The sequence below is a fragment of the Calidris pugnax genome, unplaced genomic scaffold (assembly GCF_001431845.1).
Source record: "Calidris pugnax isolate Ruff unplaced genomic scaffold, ASM143184v1 scaffold36, whole genome shotgun sequence".
Classification (NCBI taxonomy): Eukaryota; Metazoa; Chordata; class Aves; order Charadriiformes; family Scolopacidae; genus Calidris; species Calidris pugnax.
Window position 1 is genome coordinate 3,353,438 of NW_015090825.1, and position 21,054 is coordinate 3,374,491.

General features: G+C 39.1%; 1 protein-coding gene across 3 annotated transcripts in view; it reads right to left on the reverse strand.

Annotated features, from left to right (window-relative positions):
- Positions 1-21,054, reverse strand: part of PARVB (parvin beta) — a 75,150-nt gene that overhangs the window by 22,018 nt on the left and 32,078 nt on the right. For all 3 annotated transcript variants that reach the window (XM_014940141.1, XM_014940143.1, XM_014940142.1), the window contains exons 3-6: positions 20,962-21,032; positions 9,403-9,505; positions 5,844-5,984; positions 4,391-4,506 (exon numbers count right to left, since the gene is read on the reverse strand). In XM_014940141.1, coding sequence (XP_014795627.1) covers positions 4,391-4,506; positions 5,844-5,984; positions 9,403-9,505; positions 20,962-21,032 — 431 coding nt within the window. The remainder of the gene's footprint in view (positions 1-4,390; positions 4,507-5,843; positions 5,985-9,402; positions 9,506-20,961; positions 21,033-21,054) is intronic.

Consider the following 21,054-nt stretch of genomic DNA (forward strand, 5'->3'; position numbering starts at 1 on the left):
TATCACGCACACATCTCACCCTGCTCCCCCCAAGGGAGCCAGGGGAACAGCGCCAGAAGGTTTGGCGAAACAAGCCAGGATGACAGCATGGATGGAAAAAATGAGAAAGCATCTGACAGGGCAATGTTTCCTTGCATACAAAACAATGTCGCCTTTATTCCATCCCACCACGTCTCTGCTTTACTAACGCAGGTTTCTGGAACTTCCAGGCACCATGTACCCCAGGGAAGAGGTGCTATAAAGTGAGAACAAAAACTCACTAAATGGTGACTAGTGAATAATGCCTCCAACCCCCCCAATAAGAAAGAGGAACCGGGTGCCAACACTGACTCCCCAAAAGGTGGAGATGGCAGCATTTCTGCAGCGTCCCCTTCCAGGCAGCTGAGCACGCTGCTTGCACAGCAAGCCTAGGTCCCTTGGCCTTGCCATCCAAAAGCACTTATCAGTCTTTGATGAAACTTTGATTCCTTGCCCCACTGCCACCAGACACATTTATTTACTCTTCGCCCTGCCTCGCCTCTGATCTTTCAGTCTGCAACTCAGACTACAAGGGAATTATTGTAAAAATACTCCAGATCTTCCAGCAGCACCAAGGTGGGACATGCTGCAATTTTAAAAATAAGGATGAGGAAAGCTACGTGCAAAAGACAGCAATTCCTGAGCCTTATAAAAAACAACCAACACAGTGAGCTTTAAGAACAAAAAATAAGGATGAGGAAAGCTACATGCAGAAGACAGCAATTCCTGAGCCTTATAAAAACAACCAACACAGTGAGCTTTAAGAACAATATTTACACTTATTTCTCAGAAACTTTTTGTTTTCCTGAATTAGAGTATTTGTTCATCATACAAATCTCAGTTTCAAATATCAGGCAGCAAAGTCAGTTGGAATAAAAACCTCAGGATTTCTAGTTCTCACTGAAAGAACGCACTGAAACCACAAAGTTCCTCTCCTCCCTGCCCTCACTGAGGGGGACTGGAACAACAGGCACATGCTGAGTGACACCAGTATTAAAACATGTATCATCTTAGACTCTTAACTCAGCACTTGGAGTAGCTATCAACAGGATGTTAACTAGAAGTCCCACCTTGCTCTGCTAGGACTCCTCAGGTATAACTGGGACATATATCGCCATGGTTACAAAATGTTCCGTTTCACACAAAAAAAAACACCAAGAAAAACAATTCTGGAGGTTGATTTCAAAAAGGGTTGAAAGTGATGAGGTTTCAGGAACTCGGCTCTCAAGAGGGGCTACCTCATGATGCCCAATATAAAATAACATAAACAAAAGCATTTTTTTCTGCTAGGTTTAGTGTTGCAGTTGTTCTAGGTAATATTGACAGACAGATAGATAGGTAAAGTTTCTTCCTACCAAGGAAGGCAAAGCAAAAAGTCCTCTCCAAAACGCTTCTGGGTTTGACAGATGCAGATCCAGGTACAGATCTCTCTCACACTGTAAATTATCTATTTTTAATTAAAAAAAAAAAATACATATAGCACCTTAGGAAAGTTTCAGTTTGTCACCTCAAGATGCTAAAGGAATGAAGAATTTAAGGGAAGAGCACAATCACCACCAGTCTGTGGAGATCTTGACAGCTACTTTCCATGTAGCACAGTGCTGTCATAATATTATTTCATTTTATGGAGCAGGATACTAAAAATTAGAGAAGAAAAAGCCCACAACACTTACACAAACTAATCAGGTATTCTGCTTTGCTCTGGGATGGGCTGTGGAAATGCACGCAACTTCACTAAGCAGTAACTTGCTAAACCAGTATGACTCTCTTATTTTCAAAGCATAAAAACAGCCCATCTGGGCAAGAAGCACCTCATGCATCTGCACAGTGTGAGGACAGCTCAACAAAGTTGATTATGATAATCCTAAGTGCCAAAGTCACCCATGAAAGTGAGACTTAACCAGTCTTGAAAATTTCAGTGTGGGTGTATTCTTGCACAATACTCCCACAACATCTTGCAAGGTTTTCTCGCTGCAGGGTCAATTCTGCAGAGTTTACAAAGTCACTTAACCAACTGTTGACTAATGCCCTTAAATGCATATTCAAGCAAGAAGAGGCATTTAAACTAACACCTCTCAGAGGTTTTATGTTAAAAATGAGGGTTTATGTTATCTTATGTTAACTGTGATCTAGTTTGACAGAACCCTAATCATTATTGGGTCTGTAATAAAAGATCACTTAACAGTAACTTGATAATTATAATCATAATAATTTCCTTAATAATAGTTTTCTTATTCTGTTTAGGAAAAATATTAACCTCCTTACCCTTCCTCTGCTTGTCAAGGCTAAATAAAATCCATTTAAAGAGATCTGTGTTACTGGATCAGCAAGTTTTTTTAGACTAGGTTATGGATGCTGCACTACAGAAATTCAGTTTACCAAACTATAAGGCAAAAGCTATTGTTCCAGAAGAAACATGCTTCAGTTTATACTGTGCCTTGCTTTCCACTTAAATAAACAAAGCTGAAGAGTTGCAAGCTTTTCCTAGGAGCAGGACAGGGGGCTGAAACAAGCCTCCTGCTGGATGGGGCCAGCTGAGGTAGGCTCACAGCCAGCAGTCACCATAACCATCTCCAGGGCTCCAGGCTCTCGGTCCAAGAGCAAGAGCTTACAGCCTCTCAAGCTTAAATTAACTCTCACTGTACCATTGCTCTGACACCTTCAGGAGTTCCCTTGGGGACACAGGAGTTGCTCTTTCTCTCTTTCTTTCCTTTGTTTCTGTCAGGCTTTATCTCTTCCTGTCTTCACCTCAGCCTTCTCTAGTCTCAAGACACAGGGACTATGGTGAACCAGATGCTCTCAGCAGCTGTCCTCTCTACATCACTCCAACAGCAAAAGATGTGAAAACACCTTCTCCGCAGCGTTCCCTTTGCTACAGAGGAGGAGGGTCCTAAAGCTTGAACCAAGGACAAGGAAAGGGAGGATTTACCTCTTTACCCAAGGGTTTTTTTCTGACATCAGTTACAGAAGACACTTCACTGTACTGGGCAGAAGGAGATTTCTAGCATCAGAGTGCCAGAGGACTGTTGACCAGCTTATATTTGCATTTTCCTCCTTACCTTTCCAAGACAGTCAAAAGAAATTTTAAAATAAATTAGTCTCCTATTTACATTCATGTTACTTTATACCTAGCTCACCACCTACAGCAGCCTGAAAGCAGTTCAAAATCACCTCTTCCAAGATAATACATACATTTACTGTGAGCCAGGAAGTATCAATCAATTACTCATCTACATCACACCCTGTACCTCTAGAGCATCCAGGTAGGCAGCCTGGAAAATGTCATTATGTAAATGTAAAGCGAAATGAGGCTTGCCTCATCAACCACCACGCAATCGCATCTTGTAAGGGGAAAGGGGATCCAGATTTGCAAAACAGCCTGAGATCACTTCACCTTATCGATAGAAAACCTGCTATAGACTGACAGCTGGAACAGTAAACGGCACGTATAGAAAGCCACTTCCACAGCCTGCCTTGCAACACCGGTGCTGAGCACCACAGCACACAGTCAGGGCACGATCGGAGTGCCAGCTGGAACAGCTCTGCCTGGTGTTTCAACATGAACAGTAAACGGCACGTATAGAAAGCTGGAACAGCTCTGCCTGGTGTTTCAACAGCTGCTGAGAAAAGCTGGCTTCACAGGCAACAGCCTGCGCTGCCACAGGAGCTTCAGCTGGGATAGAAGGCAAGATAAAAAGCAAGAGTGCGTCTGCTCTGAAAGCAGAGTCTTCGTAGAGTGAAAGGAAACGGTCAACACCGAGCAGGGAAAGGAATAACCGGAGCGTTATCTAGGGCAGGAGGGAAGAAGTCAGGGTTCCTCAGGTCAGATCTCTTCTGCATATCTAAGGAAAGCTAACAAAAACACAAGGCTGTGAAAGAAATGATGAAAGTCCATTAGCATGCCAAGGAAAACAACATGTCTAAGTCTGCATAATAACTCACTGGGGAAAAATATCATCAGTAACAAGCTTCCCAGACTAGGGAGATTCTACGTGCTGAAACTCCTTTCTGTGCTGTTTGTGTTTCAATGGCTTCTCTACAAAAAAATGTATGGCAAAGAAACATTTACTGAAGTGCCAGAAATTACAGACACAACTCTCTCTCTTAGACAAAATCCCATAACGTGTTTTTAGCTTGATATTGCAATAGTAAACGGTGGTCCCAAACACATGAAAAATATGATGTTCTCAGGATCACATTTAAGCATACCAAAAAGGCATTCTCAGAACTGGGACTCACTAAACAAGTTGGCCAAGAACTTTATAAATGACAAGAGATCAGGAGGCAGCAGATGGGAGCAGCCTAGTACTGCAAAATCAGGCTGAGAAACAATGATTTTTCTGATCAGTTTCTCTGATGAGCCCATACTCACCCGCACAACTACCACTTGTATAGACACATGTTCAGGCAGTCGAATGGGAGCCCGGAAATGCATTGCCAAAGCTACCAGAAGGTGAAGAATGGAAATCAGATTCTTGCCATGGATCGCTGCAAGGAACAAGGAAAATGAAGCAAATAAAAGAACACTGAGGCCTTATTTTAAGCAAACAGCTCTGGGGGAAAAAGGCAGGGGAAAGACAGTGAAAAATACCTTTAGGGAAAACAGTCTTTTTTCTTTTTAACCTTTTTCTTCTTTTTCCTAAATTGCCAAGGCCTACGAAATAATTTCACAGGTAGCAAAGCCTAGGTACAGCCCTTCCTTTAAGTTACATGCCTAACTTAGGAGTCCAAACACTTCAGTTCCCTCTCTGATCAATGGAGACAGGCAGACTCAATCACTTGCCTTCCACTGTACTGGAGAATTCTACTTTTAGCTGACTTCCAAGTGTTAACACCGACTTTCCTGGCTGTAAGAGATGAACCCCACACAGTACCTAGGGTGAAGGGACTTCCAAAATTCCATTCTCACTTCTGGATTGCAGCAGGCCATGCTTGAACAGAAGGGACTTTCTGCTTAGCCTGTCAGAAGCTGCATCCTCCAGCAAGATCACAGAATCATAGAACCATAGAATGGTTCGGGTTGGAAGGGACCTCAAAGATCATCGAGTTCCAACCCCCCTGCCATGGGGGTTTGGAACCCAGGTTGCTCAAGGCCCCATCCAGCCTGGCCTTGAACTCTTCCAGGGATGGGGCATCCACAACTTCCCTGGGCAACCTGTTCCAGTGTCTCACCACCCTCATAGTAAAAAATTTCTTCCCGAGATCTAATCTGAATCTTTTTTCTTCCAATTTAAAACTGTTTCCCCTTGTCCTATCATTACATCTCCTGGCAAAGAGTCCCTCCCCAGCTCTTCTATAGGCACCCTTCAGGTATTGAAAGGCCGCTATAAGGTCTCCCCGGAGCCTTCTCTTCTCCAGGCTGAACAATCCCAGCTCCCTCAGCCTGTCTTCATAGGATCCTTGTACTCTTACTATGGTGGCCCAAAGGATTACACCACCCTGTAGTACCTGAATGATTTACACATTTCTCATATATGTAGGGATTCAAATTCAGGAAGCAAACAAAAAAATTTCTAATGGAAGCATATCCTTAAAGGAACAAATTACTTCAATTATTCCAGTCATGTACATCTGTCCTTAAACAAAAACCACAGAAGTAGGTACTAGCTACGATCCATACATGGATGTGGTAACACTCTCTATGAAAATCTATAAATAATTAAAAAAAAAACAAACCACTGCATCACAGAGAATGTGATCAACCTATAATAAATAATTTAAAAAAAAAAACAAAACACTGCATCACAGAGAATGTGATCAACCTATTGATTATCATATCCTCCTTGCCTGTGAAGCTGAGACAGAAAGCATAACAGAGTCCTTACAGTCAACGTTCCACTTGATTGTCCAGCCATGGGGTCGGAGTAAATCATGGACAGCTTCCAGGACCGTCTGCAACTTTTGTTTCTGACCAATTTCAGATTGAGTCACTTCTGCCACGTTCAGTTTACGGTCAGCCAATTTTTCTGTATTTGAAGAAAAGAACAACAAAAAGAACAGGGAAACCCAGATTAAATAAGGCCCTAGGTGGGAATAACAAGCACAGAGCACTGGGCAGAGATGGACTCTGCTAGAATTTTTCCAAAGGAATGATTTTCCTCAGAAAGCAAAATAGCTGAAAGCAAACCTTTCATCAAAGCGTGTCAGTTCCAAAAAAACCTGTGACAGAAAACTGGTAAGGTCAGACAGAACATGCTCATCAATGAGGTGTCAAAATACATAACAACTTTCAGATAGGCACCAAGTTAGCAAAAATATTTATTATACCTTCCATTTTCTTTCACTGCTGAAAAGAATTTGGCACAACATAGCCTTCACGACAACAAGAATCTGAACAGGTTTAACGGGTTTTTCTAACAACAAGTTAATTTAGAACAAGAAAGGGGCAATACTGTGTGACCATTTACTTCAGCTTGATCAGCTTTATTTCAGGTCAGCTGAGGTATGAATTTAAGCTAAAGCAAACTTTGCCTCCTCAAACCATCAAGTCAGAGACTCGTATGACCCAGATTTGTACCGGCTTAGTGGAACTAACTTAAAGTCATAAATAAGGTGGTACAATCTTGTCATGTTATGAAATTGTCACATCATGGTTGATTGCTTCCAAAAGTGAACTGATGTAGGAAATCTTGTAAAATGCCATGACTAAAATTTGAATTCTGTTTCTGTAATATAATTTAATTATTTGTTGCCAAAGTCATAGACAAGTAATTCCTCTCTTACTCTCCATTGTGGCCCTTGCCAAAGATGCAGGAGCTGAATTTCCCTAAAAAAAGAAAAAAAGAAGAAGAAAGAGAGAAAAGAAAGGTGGGGTGGAGTCCTCCAGCCACCTGAGCAATGGGTACAGCTGATCTCTTTTCTCCCTCCACCCTGGGGAAAAAAAAATGGTCAAACTCACTCTGCTCCTGGGACTAGGAGGTCAGAACTGGTTGATCATATTCCAATCATATATTATTATTCCAGTCTTTAAAAACAAACAAAAAAATAAATACATACTTCACCCAAACTGTTTTCACAAAATGGAATGGACTTCAACTCCAAAGATTGTTTCAGAAACAATTTCAGAGTTGTCAAAACCTTTTATTCCAATAATGGAAATATTTATGCTCTCAAGTTCAAGAGTATGTTTCTTCTTGACATTTTACCTAGCTGAAGATATCTCTCATCTATTTTTTTAAAAGTGACAGAAATATAAAAGTACTTGAACAACCCAGACAGAAGAGACTTGCAGGTTATCAACTCACAAATACTTTGAACATTTTGACTGATTCTATCCATCAACAGTAGGAAATTTTTATCAATATTTGAATAATATTAATGGGAAAAATGTTCTTTAGCCAAGGTGTCTCTTTGAAACTGGCTCCCAAAACATGCAAATAGTATTTTAAATTATTTTAGATGTTTTTTAAAAAGTTATACTACAAAATTCATTTTTTGGTCATGCGCTATGGCTCCTATCTATTCTCAGCCCAGGTTAACAGCCAGTCAGCAAGCAGAAATGTATTTCCTTTCACCCTGACACCATGTGTACCAAGCCACTCCAGCCTCTGAGTGGCACTACTTGCACCTTGATAAAATTAACTAAACGAGGAACTCCACCTCAATCAGTCAGACAGCCATTCGCTAACCTCTTACTCCAAACTGCTTCAAACTAAACCCTCCAACAAGACATTGTCTTTCATCTTTTTTTGTGTGTGTCTGCCTACCAAGACAGATCTGCTTGAAACCTCTCTCATACACAAGGAATAATAAGTAATACTTGAAGTTTAATGACCATACTTTGTTACTCCTTTCCTGCAGGCACCAGAAAAGACGACGTGCGTAATGAAGGGATGACTTGAATTCTGAGGCCACAAGCATAAGAAGCACAACTGCAACCATGACACACTTTGCCTCTTGCATGAGACAGCACGGAGATGGATGGATTCAGTAATATAAGTCTTGCTGAAGAAACCAAGCCATCACTGAGCACAAGACAAGATTGGGGTTCGGTTGTGATAGCAAATGCTCTCCCCCAACCTGAAGCTCTCCAGCCAGAGGCCCAACAAGAAAAAAAAAAAAAAAAAGAGGAAAAAACAGTCCAGTTAAAGTCTCAGGCTGCAAGATACACATGCCCACCCTTCCTTCTGTAAGATATGCTAAGTCCAACTGAGCTACAGATGTATGTATGTACAACTAAACACTTTCTAAATGTCTGCAGGCCTGAGGGTGGAACCATGGCCTCCACAGGAAGCATAAAAAATATCAGTGATACCTATGACAAAAAGGCTACAGTGAAATGCATTAGCCACTGCTCTTTCAGCAAGTGGTATCTGTTAAGAAGTACATCTGTGTTCACACAAGTACTTCCCAGATAAAATTAACTCTACACCCCTGCTCCACATCATGTCTGGAGGGTCCCAGCTGCGTTCTCACCAAGCAGGGTTAAAAGTACTCACTTGATTTCTCAAGTTATTTTTGAGGAGTTTTAATAGCACACAAAGTTAATTGTTGTTAACCAATTTTAAAAGCTTGTGAATGTTCACCAAAACACTGCAGACCTGTTATTTAAGGGGCACATGCAGAAAATTCAGTAAGCAGCATCCATTAGCACCAGTGGAACTAGCACCATTAGGTCCTCTTGCCCACCTCTGACAGACATCGCACCTCCCAGCCCACTCTTGAAAACATGTCCCTAAGAAAACTGAGAGCAGTCGGACTATCTGTCTCCAAGAAACCAAGAAACAGTGTGGGTTTACAATGGAACTTGAAGCTTCAAGTCTCTTTGTTTGCTAAAAGCACCCCCATAAATCCCTGCACCATCATAAGGTTTCCTCCATTGCGCATCTTGCCTGAACACACACATTGCAAAGATGTAAGGGGGTTGCAAAATCACAATTACTTAACTGAGTGTGTATCCTTTCATGAATCGCCCACACATATGTGCACATTATGAGTATGTGCTTGATGCCGTACATTCTCTTATTCTCATCTTTTTTTTTTTTTCCCTAAAAGTAATTCTATCAGGACCTCAATAAAGATTTCAGCCCAAAAGCTTTCAGAAGCAAACCATACGGACAAAATTTTGGACCACATGGCTTCTGCTTGGTCCCCTACTGTAAACACGAATCTCTTCACCTTTTTTCTGCCACATTTTTCAGCTGCCTGGACTACACTTAGTCCTTGAAACAGGTACCTAGGAATCATCTGGATTTCCTCCTCTTTCAGCAGACAGTCTGAGAAGAGCAGATGGAGAAGCTGACACCGTAGCGCTCAGTGAAACAAACCGTATCCCTGGTGAGATGGTGAGTTACTGCACAGACCTGCTGCTGTCTGCAGCTCTGGAAGAGATTAACTTTGGGCCCCTTCCAGTCTTTGGGGGAGCCTCCTCTTGTGTGAACTCACCAAGCAGCTTTTGCAGCACCTGCCCATCATAAAGGTCCTCTTCAAGCTGTTTGACAATGATTCTCTCCTCCACCAGCACATCATTAATCCAGTCAATTAGAACCTGGAAGTACAGGAAAAAAAAGAGGCAAACGTCTAAAAACTACTGAAATACGTTCCTTGTATTCAAGGCAGTAATCAGGAATATAAAACAGAGCAAGAGAAACTGTATTTATGTATTTCCAGGTTACAGAGAAATAACAAGCAAAGGGATGCTTTTGCTCTATTGTTTTTAATTCAGGTGTTGCAGCAATAGGACAAGACATTTTATCTCAAGCTATTGCAGAACACAGAAGTCTGGAACTAAAATTTTGGTCAAATGGGCCCGATAACCATTCTACAGCATATGTAATAGTGCCCATATGCTGACTACCATAACTATAAAAATCATTCAATCACCTGCAAAACAGGAATGAACGTAAAGAACCTTCAAAAAGAAAAGGAACTGAGTTAAGTTTTCCAGATGCCAAAGATAATAATTTCCAAACAGTTACAGGAAAAAACAGCCTTGACCATTTGAATTTGGAAGCAGTGCTTTCCTCCAATTTATTATTTGGAAAATAATATAACTTTCACAAAAATCAATACAGTTCTGCAGAAAGAGACACAATGTTAAATCGTGCTAAACCCTTGATTCTATAAGAGGAGATGAGTATTGCCAATCATACACACGCAAAAGCCATTAACTCGAGCCACCTAGAGCAATAAGCCCCATTTAAAAATTCTGCAGCTTTTAATTTGCTCCATATAAAATTGTGGATTCTTTAAATTCACTTTCTGATTAGACCCCATACTACCTCTTCATTGAACCTACCAACCTCAAGTAAGTTTTACTAGGCTTAGCATCCACAAAGTTTACAATCCAAACATGAAATACTAGTGCTTCATTGTGCCTCTAATCTGTACCTTCAGTACTTCCAAAGCATGCTGAAAATGTGCAGGGCTGAAACTCAGCTCTAAAAATACCCTAAGTGTACCCATTTCCAAGAGAGTAGATAAACAGGAATCACAAAGTGGCTTTGGGTACAGAGTGTTAAAAAAGGGAAATACACTATGTACTAATTAAATGTGTCAGAGAAATTTAGCATGGAAAAACTTTTGTCAAAAAAGTATATGAGAGATACAAATTAAATAAGGTCTAGCCATAGTTATCTTATTATTTTAATAGTTCAGCATCTGAATGAAAGAAAAATATCCAAAGAACATTCTAACTTCTTTAGTATTCAGACTACAATTCCAGTTCTGCTAGAAAAAAAGTGAATTTGCAATTTATATTCAAGAAAAAGAAATCTGGTTTTTGGCTGGTTTTTTTTCTAACAGCCCTAGAAGACTGGCAAGTGCTGTAATTAAAAAACAAACAACCGCAAAAAATCTGCTGTCCCACCTCTTGCTTTCCTGATTGTGTCTTAATTAGGTGCCTGGAAAAATCTTTCTGCACAGAATATTTTTTTTTAAACTTTTACAAGGGAAATAAAGCACCACATTGCTTATTGAAATGAAAAAAAAAAAAAGCAGCAGAAATACTTTCTGACTCTCTGCTCACAGAAAGTCAGCTCTCCAGTTCTTTGTAGTTTCTCCTTCACGCAAACACAAAAGCAGAAGATATTCAATAAGCTGAATGTCTAAAAATTTAAACCATTTGACACAGGCAGAGAGTACTTGGTGGGAAGCAGACAGAAGGTGCAGACAAAACAGGTTTTCCTGGAATATTCTTAACTTCGATCTGTCTGGTCTCACACTCCTCTACCTGTTCCTTCATTTCCATGCCTGCACTTCAGACATCTGAATTTCAATATTGCCTTTTTAAGCTTGGGCTACATTAAATAATGGGTGTCAGAGAAACACTGCAGGACTGAGGAAGTGCTTTATTGCTTTTAAAGCCTGTTCTCCCACCGTCAGCCCCAACACCGTGCCTCTCCTTACACGCAACGGCTGGTGAGGCCACCACAAGACCCCACATGTAGCTAATGACCTTCAATGCATCCGAAACTCATCTTCTTGTTCAGAGCTCACACACTCACAAAACAGCATGGAGGTACATGGAAATGTTTGTCAGGTCACCTAACATGTCATACCTTCATTAAAAGCTGCTTTTCTATAAGCTTGGGGATTAGCAGCACGTATTAAAGTTTTAAAATCAATGTCCCCAGGTCCTCAAAACCATGGCTGCCCTTCCGTGCACATCCATACTCATATAAAACATCTCTAAACTGCAACCAACGCTCAGACACGTGCAGTTGTAAAATTTCCAGCAGTGCTTTAAATTGTGACGTATCCATTTATCATACCATTTTTAGGATAAACGCATACATCTGGTTAAATGAGCCACGTTGCATTACTAAATGCTGGGCTGAAGACTGAAATTCGCCATGAGGCAGAACAGCTGAAACCAGAGAGTGCTGGAAATCTAGGAAGAAAAATGAGTCTGCCTGGCTGATTTGGGCTTTTTTCAGTTCATGCCAGATGGGGTTTTACATCAAACTTCACCAGCTCGGTGAAGTATTTTTGTTCTGCAGGCTGGCTGCTCCCAGGGCAGTGGGGCACACTCAGAGTTAACCTGCAGAGTTCAAGGGCATAAGGACCCCATGGTCACCACCACCATACAGTAATGAACAAAATGAAAAACAAGACAAAATACATGAGCACATCTGGCACAATGGGAAAACAGGAAGCCCAGCCACCAAAAAAAAAAAAAAAGGCAAAGAAAGCAAACCCTGATTTCAATGACCCTTTCCCCCACCCTCAACTTCTGGGAGAATTAGGAAGCAGAGATCAAAGGGATGAAAGCTTAACTGGCCGCAGGGTTGAGCATGGAAATTAATATTAAAAAAATCATATTCAGGCCTGGAAACTATTGACTGAGCACAAAGGACTGGCAGCCTGTAAACAAAGAGAAGGCTGCTTGTTTCCAAAAGCAGACCATGGAGCATTTAGGAAGCACAGTATCATCTACTCACACGTGAAACCTTACCAAAAGGACAGTGGCTTCATTTTGGTTTTCTCTACACCACACTGAATTTAAAAAGGCCATCGAATTAGACATGGAATAAAGGTGACAATTTCTAAGACAGTGAATGATTTTCTACAAATGAGAATGTTTACTTGCTTCAGGCAGCATCTAGAGCAGTAGCGTTCAGGTCTGTAATAAGTTTAGATGAGGCTTTAAAGGCTAAAATTGTTGTGGTATCAGCCGATCTTACAGAAGTCTTTGCAGAGAGGGAAAGCATCTTGTAACTGGACTAGCTGCCTTTTGTCAAGCCAAGGCACTTTCAGAGCGGACCCAATTCTTGCAAGCTGCTGTTCTAAAATTTTGGATTCAATTAGTAGTAGAAGCTCTTCTTCATCCTTTTCCTACCGAAATACATGAGAAAACCCTAGGAAAGCCACCACTTACGTGAAATGTTAAATTATCTTTTCCAAGTCTCTGACTCAACTCCTACAGCCTATTAACTCTAATTATAATTAGGATGACAACCAGCAATGAATCTTTTGAAACTTTTACCCTTCAGCCATATCTGAACCAGAAGAGAAAAGAAAGATTACTTCCACCTTTACACACAATATGCAAAGAAACACACGAAAAAGAAAAGCACACGTAGATCAGCACACACACCCTTTTTATATATATTTATTTTTAAGTATTCAAAAGAGAGCTAGAAGAACCCTCAATGTGCAAAGAAACACACAAGAAAAAGAAAAGCACACGTAGATCAGCACACACACCCTTTTTATATATATTTATTTTTAAGTATTCAAAAGAGAGCTAGAAGAACCCTCAATGTGCAAAGAAACACACAAGAAAAAGAAAAGCACACGTAGATCAGCACACACACCCTTTTTATATATATTTATTTTTAAGTATTCAAAAGAGAGCTAGAAGAACCCTCAATGTGCAAAGAAACACACAAGAAAAAGAAAAGCACACGTAGATCAGCACACACACCCTTTTTATATATATTTATTTTTAAGTATTCAAAAGAGAGCTAGAAGAACCCTCAATGTGCAAAGAAACACACAAGAAAAAGAAAAGCACACGTAGATCAGCACACACACCCTTTTTATATATATTTATTTTTAAGTATTCAAAAGAGAGCTAGAAGAACCCTCAATGTGCAAAGAAACACACAAGAAAAAGAAAAGCACACGTAGATCAGCACACACACCCTTTTTATATATATTTATTTTTAAGTATTCAAAAGAGAGCTAGAAGAACCCTCAATGTGCAAAGAAACACACAAGAAAAAGAAAAGCACACGTAGATCAGCACACACACCCTTTTTATATATATTTATTTTTAAGTATTCAAAAGAGAGCTAGAAGAACCCTCAATGTGCAAAGAAACACACAAGAAAAAGAAAAGCACACGTAGATCAGCACACACACCCTTTTTATATATATTTATTTTTAAGTATTCAAAAGAGAGCTAGAAGAACCCTCAATGTGCAAAGAAACACACAAGAAAAAGAAAAGCACACGTAGATCAGCACACACACCCTTTTTATATATATTTATTTTTAAGTATTCAAAAGAGAGCTAGAAGAACCCTCAATGTGCAAAGAAACACACAAGAAAAAGAAAAGCACACGTAGATCAGCACACACACCCTTTTTATATATATTTATTTTTAAGTATTCAAAAGAGAGCTAGAAGAACCCTCAATGTGCAAAGAAACACACAAGAAAAAGAAAAGCACACGTAGATCAGCACACACACCCTTTTTATATATATTTATTTTTAAGTATTCAAAAGAGAGCTAGAAGAACCCTCAATGTGCAAAGAAACACACAAGAAAAAGAAAAGCACACGTAGATCAGCACACACACCCTTTTTATATATATTTATTTTTAAGTATTCAAAAGAGAGCTAGAAGAACCCTCAATGTGCAAAGAAACACACAAGAAAAAGAAAAGCACACGTAGATCAGCACACACACCCTTTTTATATATATTTATTTTTAAGTATTCAAAAGAGAGCTAGAAGAACCCTCAATGTGCAAAGAAACACACAAGAAAAAGAAAAGCACACGTAGATCAGCACACACACCCTTTTTATATATATTTATTTTTAAGTATTCAAAAGAGAGCTAGAAGAACCCTCAATGTGCAAAGAAACACACAAGAAAAAGAAAAGCACACGTAGATCAGCACACACACCCTTTTTATATATATTTATTTTTAAGTATTCAAAAGAGAGCTAGAAGAACCCTCAATGTGCAAAGAAACACACAAGAAAAAGAAAAGCACACGTAGATCAGCACACACACCCTTTTTATATATATTTATTTTTAAGTATTCAAAAGAGAGCTAGAAGAACCCTCAATGTGCAAAGAAACACACAAGAAAAAGAAAAGCACACGTAGATCAGCACACACACCCTTTTTATATATATTTATTTTTAAGTATTCAAAAGAGAGCTAGAAGAACCCTCAATGTGCAAAGAAACACACAAGAAAAAGAAAAGCACACGTAGATCAGCACACACACCCTTTTTATATATATTTATTTTTAAGTATTCAAAAGAGAGCTAGAAGAACCCTCAATGTGCAAAGAAACACACAAGAAAAAGAAAAGCACACGTAGATCAGCACACACACCCTTTTTATATATATTTATTTTTAAGTATTCAAAAGAGAGCTAGAAGAACCCTCAATGTGCAAAGAAACACACAAGAAAAAGAAAAGCACACGTAGATCAGCACACACACCCTTTTTATATATATTTATTTTTAAGTATTCAAAAGAGAGCTAGAAGAACCCTCAATGTGCAAAGAAACACACAAGAAAAAGAAAAGCACACGTAGATCAGCACACACACCCTTTTTATATATATTTATTTTTAAGTATTCAAAAGAGAGCTAGAAGAACCCTCAATGTGCAAAGAAACACACAAGAAAAAGAAAAGCACACGTAGATCAGCACACACACCCTTTTTATATATATTTATTTTTAAGTATTCAAAAGAGAGCTAGAAGAACCCTCAATGTGCAAAGAAACACACAAGAAAAAGAAAAGCACACGTAGATCAGCACACACACCCTTTTTATATATATTTATTTTTAAGTATTCAAAAGAGAGCTAGAAGAACCCTCAATGTGCAAAGAAACACACAAGAAAAAGAAAAGCACACGTAGATCAGCACACACACCCTTTTTATATATATTTATTTTTAAGTATTCAAAAGAGAGCTAGAAGAACCCTCAATGTGCAAAGAAACACACAAGAAAAAGAAAAGCACACGTAGATCAGCACACACACCCTTTTTATATATATTTATTTTTAAGTATTCAAAAGAGAGCTAGAAGAACCCTCAATGTGCAAAGAAACACACAAGAAAAAGAAAAGCACACGTAGATCAGCACACACACCCTTTTTATATATATTTATTTTTAAGTATTCAAAAGAGAGCTAGAAGAACCCTCAATGTGCAAAGAAACACACAAGAAAAAGAAAAGCACACGTAGATCAGCACACACACCCTTTTTATATATATTTATTTTTAAGTATTCAAAAGAGAGCTAGAAGAACCCTCAATGTGCAAAGAAACACACAAGAAAAAGAAAAGCACACGTAGATCAGCACACACACCCTTTTTATATATATTTATTTTTAAGTATTCAAAAGAGAGCTAGAAGAACCCTCAATGTGCAAAGAAACACACAAGAAAAAGAAAAGCACACGTAGATCAGCACACACACCCTTTTTATATATATTTATTTTTAAGTATTCAAAAGAGAGCTAGAAGAACCCTCAATGTGCAAAGAAACACACAAGAAAAAGAAAAGCACACGTAGATCAGCACACACACCCTTTTTATATATATTTATTTTTAAGTATTCAAAAGAGAGCTAGAAGAACCCTCAATGTGCAAAGAAACACACAAGAAAAAGAAAAGCACACGTAGATCAGCACACACACCCTTTTTATATATATTTATTTTTAAGTATTCAAAAGAGAGCTAGAAGAACCCTCAATGTGCAAAGAAACACACAAGAAAAAGAAAAGCACACGTAGATCAGCACACACACCCTTTTTATATATATTTATTTTTAAGTATTCAAAAGAGAGCTAGAAGAACCCTCAATGTGCAAAGAAACACACAAGAAAAAGAAAAGCACACGTAGATCAGCACACACACCCTTTTTATATATATTTATTTTTAAGTATTCAAAAGAGAGCTAGAAGAACCCTCAATGTGCAAAGAAACACACAAGAAAAAGAAAAGCACACGTAGATCAGCACACACACCCTTTTTATATATATTTATTTTTAAGTATTCAAAAGAGAGCTAGAAGAACCCTCAATGTGCAAAGAAACACACAAGAAAAAGAAAAGCACACGTAGATCAGCACACACACCCTTTTTATATATATTTATTTTTAAGTATTCAAAAGAGAGCTAGAAGAACCCTCAATGTGCAAAGAAACACACAAGAAAAAGAAAAGCACACGTAGATCAGCACACACACCCTTTTTATATATATTTATTTTTAAGTATTCAAAAGAGAGCTAGAAGAACCCTCAATGTGCAAAGAAACACACAAGAAAAAGAAAAGCACACGTAGATCAGCACACACACCCTTTTTATATATATTTATTTTTAAGTATTCAAAAGAGAGCTAGAAGAACCCTCAATGTGCAAAGAAACACACAAGAAAAAGAAAAGCACACGTAGATCAGCACACACACCCTTTTTATATATATTTATTTTTAAGTATTCAAAAGAGAGCTAGAAGAACCCTCAATGTGCAAAGAAACACACAAGAAAAAGAAAAGCACACGTAGATCAGCACACACACCCTTTTTATATATATTTATTTTTAAGTATTCAAAAGAGAGCTAGAAGAACCCTCAATGTGCAAAGAAACACACAAGAAAAAGAAAAGCACACGTAGATCAGCACACACACCCTTTTTATATATATTTATTTTTAAGTATTCAAAAGAGAGCTAGAAGAACCCACAATATGCAAAGAAACACACATGAAAAAGAAAAGCACACGTAGATCAGCACACACACCCTTTTTATATATATTTATTTTTAAGTATTCAAAAGAGAGCTAGAAGAACCACCAAACACTTTTTACCATTAGCAACATGAAGCACCTAAGGGAACTTCATATATTCATGGAAACTGAATCTTAAACAGATTCACAATAGTATATGGACTAGAAACCTGACTAGAAACCTCTCAGGTACACAAGAGGAAACAGCGCATCGCAAGACCCATCTCTCTATTCCATCACAAAACGGCCTAAACTTACAATTCAAACGCTTACCTTTAAGTTACCTGTGCACTTGTCACTTGGGAAATACTGGGCAATGAGTAAAAGAAGCTCACACATTTCAGACACCAGAAGCAGAGTATTTTGTGAATAAATTATTATATATATATATATATAAATAAAATTATAATTAATCTCTCTTTCCCTGATCTGTATTTTCAGCTTTAGGACCGTTCAGCCTTGTACCAAACTGGGTTTAATTACACACAGAGCAAATGAAGTGAGGAAAAAAAGGCTGCTGGCCACAGAGGAAACTGACATGAACACTTCATACTGACAAATTGTGGCCAACTATTTTTTGATACCATTAGTGATGGTAACAAACAACACTTTGAGGAATAATTCTGGTTCCTGATGATTTTCATACCCGCAAGAGGACTTAAAGCAGGTATTTTAACATCCCCAACTAAGCAGCCTTCAATAAGGGGATTCATTGTATATTCACTTTAGTAAGAGTGAGGGATGAGGCTTTCTGTTGTTTTTTGGTTTTTTTTTTTTCCTGTCAGTCTCTCTACGTTACCACAATGCTATACAATCTGTCTCTCCAGGGTTACAACAGCTCTGTCAAAATCATCTCCAAACGCTCACATAAGCTTGTGCTGATCGATCCACTACGCATATAATTCCTATGGCACGAGGCTAGCAGAAATTAAAACAACATTTTGTGGAGACAAAGAGATATTAAGGCAATGTCAGCAACAGATATCTCTGCTGCTTCTTTGCACTGAGATCCATTTGCCCAACCGCACGTAACTGACAGAACAGAAACACTCAAAAAATCAATGATGGCAAATCATTGGCACGTCTAACTCTGGTGTTGAAAGAGATTTGGGCTGGCACCAATGAAACTAAGTCATGCTGCCAAATTTCAAAAGGCATGAGGCTCTGTTGCTGCTATTGACACATTCCTCTCTCAGGGGAAAAGAGAGAGAACCATTTTGAACTATAAAAACCTCCATCTATTCAACTCCTCACTCCTTGCTAGCCCATGGAGATCTTTCATTTCAAGCTCTGTGAGGCGGGCAGGCTTTTCTGCTGGCTGCTGCTGTACAGCACTGAGCACAGCTAAATCTCATCCAGCACTGGGGTTCTTGGAAAATATCATTAAACACTGAAGAACAGCAAACAAGGAATAAGTTGCTCATTTTTTTGGATTATCCGAACTCTGTGGCATCAAATAGGTTTTGCCAACATAATTCAAACCTCTCCCTGCCTTCCAGATTCACACCAACATAGCGTTAAATATTTCTCTGAGCCTCTGTAAAAGCTCTCAGCTGCTGAGAAGTATGCAAATGAGTAGCAAGTACCTAAAATGACATCATTTTCAAGTAGGCACTCTATAGGATACATCTCTCCTCCAGGGATGATCCCTAGGAAACGGTCCCCAGTTCATATGCTGTTCCCAGTACCAGCTGCTGCCAGTTCAACTGGTAATAAGTTACTCTCTCTTCATGCAAGTGTAAACCGGGGTAGTGAACCAGAGCCCGATTCTGCAGTGCACTGTAAGCACTCACACACATTCTCAAGTGCTGCCTGAGCCCTGATTTTCGTTTCTCCTGAAGGTTTTCAGGTTTTTAAACTGGAAAATATAACCTCACCAACTCACTATAAATTCAACAGCAAAATTCCCAATTTAAAAGCGATTCTGATCAAGTCTCCTGCATCACAGAGTGCATCTGGTTCCTTCACTGCAATTACTCAGCTGAATTATTCATGATAATATCACTGCGCCACTGCCAAAGAAACCACAGTACATTTTAAAAGAGTGGTGCAAGACCATTGTGCATTTTGAGAGAATTAATGGATTTAGGTATTACAATTTAAAACCACAATGTATTCCAGGTGAATTAGAATAACAAAGCGAAACGAGCACAGCCCCTTGCTAAACTCGGGTTTATGTAGTAATTTTGTAATCCTAGACATGTTATTGCCAGTGTTAAAAACAGATCACTGAGCTTGTTTTAAGGACATACTAGATGAGCAGTTTGCTGAGGCATTCTGTGAAGCACATGCGTGCAGCCAGGTGCACAAGGTTTCCTGAAAGGCATGTGCCACAGCTCAACCCCCTATCTGGAGACAGTATACACTAACCAAAGTTTTCAGACCCACCCAGCTACAGCTGCATTGTTGTTTCTAACAAAAACAATTTAAAAAAAATAATTTTAAAATTATAAAGAGGAAGTGTAACACAAGCACAAATGCTTCTTGGAAAGAGATCACATTTCTTCAGAATTCAGGCTGGATATTAGGAAAAATTTTTTCACTGAAAGGGTTCTCAGCCATTGGAATGGGCTGCCCAGGGAGGTGGTTGAGGCACCATCCCTGGAGGTGTTCAAAAGACAGGTAGTAGTAGTAGTGCTGGGAGGTATGGTTTAGTGATGATGCTCCTTGTTTGTTGTGTGGGTGTCTATTTTTGTCAGTTAGGTTGACGGTTGGACAAGATGATCTTTAAGGTCCCTTCCAACCTAGAAGATTCTGTGATTCTGTGATTCTGAATTGTCAGCCCTTCTCTCTCTGCTCAAACTTTCACTGTTGACATCAATGACACCGCATAGAAAAGATTCTCCTTAACACTAATTCCTCAAGATCAAACCCTTCATCATGAGCGTTGCTGAGGCAGAAAGCCACACCTCACATCAGCTCAGTTGGGAACACGGTTATGAAGGCCTTGGGCAGGTGTCTCCAGTGACAATACAGATTCAGGACAATGCTATGGCCCCTGCCATAGCACACAGAAAAACTGAAGACTTTTCTTCTTTAAAAAAATAAAATAAAATGACTATAGGGCAAAAAAAAATCTCCATTCTAACTTTCCTATAACACTAGAGGTCTCCTTGTTGTCCCCCACCATGCCCATGCTCAAAGACTGGAACTGAACCATTCCTTCCTCTCCTGAAATCTCATTAGTGTTTTCCAAAGCTCCTTCCCTGTTTTCACAGACAGAAGGAACCTAGGTTTACATCAAACTTAGGTCAATTCAAGCTAAGCACTGATCCTCATTGTGATAATCACAAGGATATAAATGAACAAAGGAACTTTACTCCATAATTACCACGAGCATTCCAACATTCAGTCTTTTCTTGTTTCTCTTTGCTTTTTGCCTTACCTTGTTAATACCCTCAGATTTCACAAATATACTTCAGTAACAAGATGTATGCCTCAACTGTATTGTTGGTAATCAGCTTGTAAATAACTCCAACTCACTAGTTAAATTGAAGAAGGACAAAACAGTGATTTCTTACCTTTATCAGTTCTTTGAACTTGGGGTCTTCTTTTGAGTTAGGATCAATCATAGTGCGTTCTTCATTCTCCTCTGTCCAAGTAAAATGGGAAAC